Source organism: Arachis ipaensis, chromosome B04, assembly GCF_000816755.2.
Source record: "Arachis ipaensis cultivar K30076 chromosome B04, Araip1.1, whole genome shotgun sequence".
Taxonomy (NCBI): Eukaryota; Viridiplantae; Streptophyta; class Magnoliopsida; order Fabales; family Fabaceae; genus Arachis; species Arachis ipaensis.
Genome location: NC_029788.2, coordinates 126,528,224 through 126,537,494, shown reverse-complemented (window position 1 = coordinate 126,537,494; position 9,271 = coordinate 126,528,224). Strand labels below are relative to the sequence as shown.

The following is a 9,271-nucleotide window of genomic DNA, read 5'->3' as shown; positions in this document are numbered from 1 at the left end:
GAGATAATTTATGTCTTATAAGATAATATATTTATTTACAAAATTTATCACTATAAAATTATGTTATGAAATTTATTATTATTTTATAAAATAAAAATTTATTAATTTATATTTTGTATATTTATGTTTTTTCTACTTATAAAAAATAAGTAATTTCCATTAATATTTTTATTTTATATTAACCTTTAATTTTCACTAATCAAATCTAATAGTATATATAAATGTGATACTTCCAATAAATACATAATTAATTATTCTGCTCATTTTGATCGTACTTTTTTAAAAAAAGATATTCAAAATATCTTGCATATAAAACGGCCTAATAACAATAACTGTAGAATAACTTTGTGAACGCAAAAGAAAAAGAGGAGAACAAAAAATGGGGGGTGTGCTGTCTGCGGTGCTCGGCGGCGATGCTGCAGCGGCCACGACGGAGGGAGGCTCGGCGGAGGACTCTCATGTGAAATCGTTCCATTCCTCCCCTCGATTTCAGCTCCATTTCAACGAACTCAAAGATTCCTCCAAGCTCGTAACTTCCTCAATCTCTCTCTAGATCTCCGATTCTCTTAACTATTTTTTTTTGGATCTGTCTTTTTTTGTTTCTGATTATTGTTGCTGTTGTTTATGTGCTTTTAATTGAACAGGTTGTGATAGATTTCTCAGCTTCGTGGTGCGGACCATGCAAGTTCATTGAACCGCATATTCACGCCATGGCCGAAAACTTCTCTGACGTCGAGTTCATCAAGCTCGATGTCGATCAATTACCTGTGATTCTCTCTTTCTCTCTCTCTCTCTCTCTCTCTCTCTCTCTCTCACACACACACACACACACACACACACACACACAGAGACAGACACACGTAATTAATCTATATGCTAGTTTTCGGTTGATTAGATGATACAAAATTGTAGTTAGTTTGCGTTTTACACTTTAGAGACTAGTTTTATGACTTGTTGATTAGATTAGGGCTTAGAGAGTAAATTGACTGTGATTCCATTCTTTTTAGAAATAAATTGATGCTAAATAATCAGAAATTGTGGAGTTCCGCATATTGATGAACGAAATAGTTGTTACAAGTTTGTTGAAGATGGATCAATGATAACAATTCTAATGGTTTCAGGATGAAAATAAGGGGTTTCTCTTTCTGTAACTGAAGAATACCAGTCTTTTTTCTTTCTTTCTTCTCATGATGGTGTCTTTATGTGTGTGTGTTTTTTTTTTTTGGAAAAAAAAAAGGATGTAGCAAAGGATTTTCAGGTTCAGGCGATGCCGACATTTGTGCTGGTGAAGCAAGGAAAGGAGATTGATAGGATTGTTGGTGCAAAGAAGGACGAGCTTGAGAAGAAGGTTAAGCAGTACCGAGCCTAATTTGGTCCTGCTTGAATTCCTCATTCTTCAGCTATGTATCGTACTATGGTTCCCCTTTTCCATGACTAAACTAAAATCATGATGATTATGATTATTGATTTGCCTCCAAAAAACATAAATGATTGGGCCCTTGCTTGACAAATATACATAGTTTAATATTGGTGTATGCCTACATATCTTCTATTTTCTTTTTTGGTTTTCCTTTCACTGCAAGTGTTTGATGAATTGAGTTGTGTGGCATCCTTCAACTTAATAAATATCGTAGTTTTATGCCTTGTATGTGATAATAGGATTAGATCTAGATATATGAGATGGAACCTTTGACCATGAGTTTTGTTGGGCGTGGTAGCATGCTGTGATGGATATAAGTGGTTTTTTTGTGGTTTGGACTAGGATATATGTACATATTTTTCAGTTTAACCCAACTGAACCTATCTAGGTTAAGAAATGGATGTATATGGCTGTGCCTAATGTTCAACCTCGGGAGTTGTGACTCGAAACCAGAAAACAAAAAGTGAAGAGGAGACAGAGAGAGTTGAGAGAACAGAGAGTTTTTAGGGAGAAGAGAAAGGTGAGATTTAGCATCAGCTTTACAATGGTGAATCACACATTTCAAAAGGGAGAAGTGTTGCTTCTATAGTACCTTCAGCTATCTAACTTCACTTACTAATAATCTCTTGTAACTAACTCAGGGTTTTCACCTTGCTATATCTTGTAACCAAATTAACTGTCATAACTAACGTGGCTGATCCTAGTTTACTTGCACAGTAAGAGAAGCCTACCCATACCTAATAAGATTTGAAGATTAAAATTATCTTTTGGTTGCGGACAACCTTTGAATGGTTCACTTTATCAAAGTACAATTTTGGCGATCGAAAATGCTTGTAATAAATTAACAAACAGAGCTCATTTGAACTATAGAAGTACCTATTTAGGGGTAGATCATAGATATGCAGTAAGTTAAGTATATATACATTAAGTACCCAAGTATGAAGTATATCCATGAAATTGTTGAAATGGCTTATATGCAGGTTTAGGATTTAGGGTAAGGATAGTATTTAGCACCCAAACATAGTGGAATAAGTAGCTTCCCATCTTGGCCTCCATCACCCAGTTTACTCTGCATCTGCATCCTTGATTATTGCTCCAGTCTGTTTATAGTTTTTCCTCTATTCTCCTTCTAAGTTCCTACAAGATTTTGAGACAAGTGGGAATATTAGTGGAAAACATATTCCTCACTCTGAATTTAACACCAGGAGATTCGGTATCACAATTTAATGTACGATTGTTATTAATTAATTGTGTATTTAAATTATTTTTAATTAATAAAACAAAGAAAATACGTATTGGTTGCTAAAAAATATTAGCGTCAAAATGATATCTACTAAACTATAATGGGTATACCCATAACAGGGTTGTTAAAAATATAGGTCTTTTTTATTTTCATTTATTCAAAATTTATATTATCTAATGTATTCATTATTTTAGATGAGTATTTAAATATAAAGGGTATATTTTTGTTTTCTTTTTTCTTTTTACTGATGTGAAAAATTATCATTTCATATGTATGGGACCTTTTTTTTTTAATTAAAAATAGCTGCACTAAAAGGTGCATGTAAATTTACTATAATATATGAGAGATCAAATTAGCGTTATAACAAGTTAATAATATCTACGTTTTTTAATTTTATATGAATTTATTATGTTAACATTAAACATAGTTTGTAGCAACATAGATAAAAGAATTTATTTATGTAACCATATTTATAATATTATAGTAAACAGGATTTATACGATCGAACCAGTATCAATTTCATAAGTTCACAAATTAATTCATCTATTATATTAAAATTTAATATTTTAGAAGATGTTAGTTTATGTCAAAAGTCTAAATTTTAATATTATATATTTTATTTGTTATGTAAATTTTATTTTATAAAATTATGAAACTAAAGTAGGTGCTAGAGAAAGCTAATGGCATAAATTTGTTAAGTTCCCTATAAAATTTATGTCACGCTAAATTTAGTTTTTAACAGCGTAGAAAAAATATCATATTTAAAAGTGTATATCAATTATACTTATGAGTGTGAAGANTATCTATAATGTAAAAGAGAGAGAAGTATTGACAGTATATAAGAAAAGTATAATATTAAAAGAAAGAGAGAAGAATGTTTTATTGCTGTGTGTAATTGTTTCTCAGTTGTTTCTCTATTTATAGACAAAGGAAGATTTACATTTTTAAATTTCTTTAATACATTCATCTTTGAGAACATGAGCCTCCCATAATAAATGGCATCTACATACTCATTCTTATCATAACACTCCATGTCTCCCTCTTAGATGGCCATTTAGGATTATGTCTCGTTAAAACCTTACTAAAAAAATCCAATGGAAAAAATTTTAGTGAAGGAAAAAGAGTACAATATCCTTTGTGATGGGGACAGCCTCATTAAAAACCTTGTCAAGAAAAATCTAATGAAAAAAACCTTACCAAGGAAAAAAGAGTACAGTCTCCTCCTCTTGTCGACATCATTTAATGTCTCGAAAACGGCGCATTCCAATCTGATGTACCAATCTTTCAAAAGACGATTTTGGGAGTGACTTTGTAAATAAATCTGCCAGAGTATCACTTGAGCGGATCTGTTGGATATCAATTGTTTCTTGATTTTGAAGATCATGAGTGAAGAAGAATTTGGGAGAAATATGCTTTGTTTTATCACCTTTAATGTATCAACCTTTAAGTTGAGCAATGCATGCTGCATTATCTTCAAACAGGACACTTGGAGCTATTTTCTGATCAATTAGTCCACATGATGACAAAATATATTGGATCAAACTCCTGAGCCAAAAACACTCGCGACTTGCTTCATGTATCGCTAGTATTTCAGCATGATTAGAGGATGTTGCCGCAATCGTCTGTTTTGTGGACCTCCATGATATAGTTGTACCATCATATGTGAACAGGTATCCTGTTTGAGATCTCCATTTGTGAGGATCAGACAAGTATCCTACATCTGCATAGCCAACTAATTATGACTTGGATCCATAGGGATAAAACAATCCCATATCAACCGTTCCATGAAGATATCGAAAAATTTGTTTGATTCCATTCCAATATCTTCTGGTTGGAGAGGTATTATATCTTGCTAGTAAATTCACAGCAAATGATATATCGGGTCTTGTATTATTAGCAAGATATATTAGCGCTCCAATGACACTAAAATATGGTACTTAAGGACTAAGGATATCTCCATTTTCTTCCTTAGGACGGAATTGATCCTTTTCCACATCCAAAGATCTTACGATCATTGGGGTACTTAACAGATGTGACTTATCTATATAAAATCTCTTCAAGATCTTTTTCATGTATGTTGTTTGATGAATAAAGATCCCAATCTTTTTATGCTCGATCTGCAGGCCGAGACAAAATTTAGTCTTTCCAAGATCTTTCATCTCAAACTCTTCTTTTAGAGTTTTTATAATTGTTGGAATCTCTTCAAGAGTTCCAATGATATTTAAATCATCAACATACACAGCAATTATAATGAATCCAGATGCAGATTTTATGAAAACACATGGACAAATATCATCATTCTTGAATCCGTTCTTGGCCAGATACTTAATAAGACGATTATACCACATTCGTCCAGATTGCTTTAAACCATATAAAGATCTTTGCAATTTAACTGAGTATAACACCTTGTGAATATTCATTGGATGGTTTAGATATCTTTAGTCCTTCAGGGACTTTCATATAGATATCACGATCTAATGAGCCGTATAAGTAGGTTGTTACCATATCCATTAAATGCATATATAGTTTATGATATACGGATAAACTGACCAAATAACGCAATGTTTATTGCATCCACTACAGGGAATATGTTTCTTCATAATCTATACCGGACCTTTGTGAAAAACCTTGTGCTACAAGTCGAACTTTGTAGCGTACAACTTTATTTTTCTCATTTCGTTTTCTCACAAATACCCATCGGTATCCAACAGGTTTTACATCTTCTGGTGTACGGACTACAGGTCCAAAAACTTCACGTTTTGCAAGTGAGTCTAACTCAGCCTTCATGGATTCTTCCCATTTTGGCCCATCATTTCTTTGTCGACATTCTTTGATTGATCTTGGCTCAAGATCCTTACTTTCATGCATGATATTTAATGCCACATTATATGCAAATATTTTATTGATAATTGTCTTATTTCGGTCCCATTTCTCTCCTGTAAAGACATAATTTATCGAGATCTCGTCATTTTCACAATTTTCAGGTACCTGAATGTCTTCTAGCGTTAAAACTATATCAGAATTTTGGACAACTGCAGGTGTCTTTACTATGTCTTTTTCAACAGGAATAGTATTTACCTTTTTTCTTTTTCGAGGATTTTTGTCTTTGAAACTGACAGGTCTGCCATGCTTCTGGCGTGAATTTACTTCAGTGGCAATTTGTCCGACTGGGACATCAACTCGAATCGAAGTATTTTCAGCCGGTATATATGATTTAGTAATCCTTTTCGTATCAAAAAATGCATTAGGCAATTCATTTGCTATTCTTTACAATTGTATAATCTTTTGAACTTCTAGTTCACATTGCCCTGATCGAGGATCTAAATAAATCAAGAATGATGCATTCCAATTAAGTTCCTTTTCAGGAAACTTATTCTCTCCCCCTAATGTTGGAAATTTTGATTCATCAAAATGACAATCCGCAAGTCGGTTTTAAATACATCTCTAGTTTGTATCTCAAGATACCTCACTATAGAGGGAGAATCATATCCAACATATATCCCTAATTTTTTTTGGGGTCCCATTTTAGTGCAAGAAGGTGGTGCAATGGGAACATATATCGCACACCCAAATATTTTTAAATGGTAAACATTTGGCTGCTGGCCAAAAGCTAATTACATAGAAGAGAACTTATGGTAACTTGTTAGTCTCAAACGAATAAGTGCTGCGGCATGTAAAATAGCATGCCCCAAACCGAAGTTGGGAGTTTTGTTCTCATAAGTAAGGGTCTAGCAATCAATTGGAGGCGTTTAATAAGTGATTCTGCTAACCCATTGTGTGTGTGAACATAAGCTACTGGATGTTTAACACTTATTCCATTAGCCATACAATAAGCATCAAAAGTTTGAGAAGTAAATTCACCAGCATTATCAAGACGAATTGCTTTGATTGAATTTTCTGGAAATTGTGCTTTTAATCGAATAATTTGAGCCAATAATCTCGCAAATGCCAGGTTGCGAGAAGACAATAAGAACACATGTGACCATCTCGAAGATGCATCTATTAGAACCATAAAATATCTAAAAGATTCACATGAGGGATGAATAGGTCCACATATATTGCCTTGAATCTTTTTTAGGAATTCAGATGACTCAAATCCAATCTTTACTGGTGATGGCCTTAAAATTAATTTCCATTGAGAACATGCAGCACAACAAAATTCACTAATTTTAAGAATCTTCTGGTTCTTTAGTGAATGTCCATGGGAGTTTTTAATAATTCTCCGCATCATGGTTGTTCCCGGATGGCCCAATCAGTGGTGTCAAATTATAAATTTATTTGGGTTAGTAAACTTCTGGTTTACAATGCCATGTGATTCAATTGCACTAATTTTAGTATAATACAACCCAGATGAAAGTGAGGGTAACTTTTCTAATATAACCTTTTTATTTGAATCATGGGTTGTGATATACAAGTACTCATGATTTCCCTCATTCATTGTCTCAATATAATATCCATTTCTGCGAATATCTTTGAAACTCAATAAGTTTCTTAGAGACTTAGTAGACAATAGTGTATTATTTATTATGAATTTTGTTCCTCCAGGAAATAAAATTATAGTTCTTCCGGAGCCTTCTATCACATTGCCTGAACCAATAATAGTATTAACATATTCTTCTTTTGGCACAAGATATGTAAAATATATATTACTTTTAAGAATAGTGTGCGAACTTGCACTATCCGCAAGGCAAAAATCTTCACTATATGCCCTTGCCATTTTCTTCAAAAACAAATAATAATAAAATGAGTAGAAATATTTATGTAGTAAAATTATTTTCCTTATTAAAAATATTTTTCTAAAATGTATAGTATATACTAAAAATTTTATTATTATTAGCACATTCAGTAATTTTGAAATTCAAATGCATAAAACTTAATAAGAAATTTCTTACATTATTTATTCACATAAATACTTAACAAACACACATATTAAACTATTCCATCATTGATCAAATGGCCAATATTTCCTTTAGGATTCTCTAAGAAATCAGATAGATCCTAATGAGTGGTGGAATTCTCAACATCATCATTTGAAACGAAATTTGTTTCCTTTTCTTTGTCGTCATTTTTCAAAGATGCTTGATAAAGATCGACTAGGTGCCTTGGTGTACGACAGGTACGCGACCAATGACCCTTTCCACTACAACGGAACATTTATCCTCAATTGATTTATTTTGCCCATTGTTTCTTTCTTTATCCCACTTCTGGTGAAATCCTTTCTTGTGAATATAATTCTTCTTCCTTTCATTTTTTTGTTACCAAAATCTTACCATTTACCTCTTCTGGGATAATGATTTGCTGCATTTACTTCAGGAAATGGGGCGGCGCCAGCTGGTCGTGTTTCATGATTCCTTAAAAGTAATTCATTGTTGCATTCAGCAACAAGAAGGCAAGAAATTAACTCAGAATACTTTTTAAATCTTTTTTCTCGATACTGCTGCTGCAAGAGCACATTCGAGGCACAGCAGGTCGAGAAAGTTTTCTCTAACATATCATTATCAAATATTTTTTTCCCACATAATTTCATTCGTGAGGTGATTCAAAATATTGCTGAATTATATTCATTTATGGATTTAAAATCCTTTAGACGCAAGTGCGTCTATTCATATCGGGCTTGAGGAAGTATCACCGTCTTTTGATGATTATACCTTTTTTCAAGGTCTTTCCAAATGTGAGATATTCATTTTTTAATCTTTCGTCAAGATGATGACGAAGGAAAATCATGGCCTTGGCTTTATCCTTCTGGAATACATTATTTTCAGCTTTAATGGTATCTCCAAAATCCATTGAATCAAGATTGATTTTAGCATTTAGTATCCATGATAAATAGTTGTTTCCAGAAATATCAAGAGCATTAAATTCAAGATGAGAGAGTTTCGACATAATGAAAATTTGTTACTTGGAGTCTTCCTAAAATTGCTGATAACATGTTGTAAAATAAAGAAGTATAAATAGAATACTCTAGTATTAGTATTCACCAATATAATAATCTCAATATAATAGAAATAGTTTATATATATCTATAACGTAAAAGAGAGAGAAGTATTGGCAGTATATAAGAAAAGTATTATATTAAAAGAAAGAAAGAAGAATGTTTTGTTGCTGTGTGTAATTGTTCCTCAATTGCTTCTCTATTTATAGGCGAAGGAAAATTTACATTTTTAAATTTCTTTAATGCATTCATCCTTAAGAATATGAGTCGATCATAATAAATGGCATCCACATACTCATTCTTATCACAATAGTATTCACTAATATTTTTATAATTAAACTAAAGAATTTTATCAAAAAAGTCTTATGAAATAATTTTAATAATTTAATTTTGATATACTGTCAGTGTAAAGTAGTTTTACACGTGTATCCAATTGCATAACACCATATCAGTAAAAATAACTACCTTTCATATTAATCGTGTAAATAGTTATCTAAAAGAATGAATGTGATTGTATGATTGTGTAAAACGTTTTATATTAGTGCATCAAAATTAAACTCTAATTTTAAATCACTTCTTTAATATAAAAATATTCTCATTTATATTTGTGATTTTTTGCGTATCATACGGATTTAAATCTAGTTAGTATATTAAATGCAACCATAAAAAAAAAATA

General features: G+C 32.0%; 1 protein-coding gene across 1 annotated transcript; it reads left to right on the top strand.

The window, feature by feature from the left end:
• LOC107635291 (thioredoxin H2) lies at positions 313-1,645 on the top strand. The gene is made up of 3 exons (XM_016338728.2): positions 313-529; positions 645-767; positions 1,238-1,645. Exons 1-3 carry the CDS (start codon positions 380-382, stop codon positions 1,367-1,369), a joined length of 405 nt encoding a protein of 134 aa, XP_016194214.1. The 5' UTR covers positions 313-379; the 3' UTR covers positions 1,370-1,645.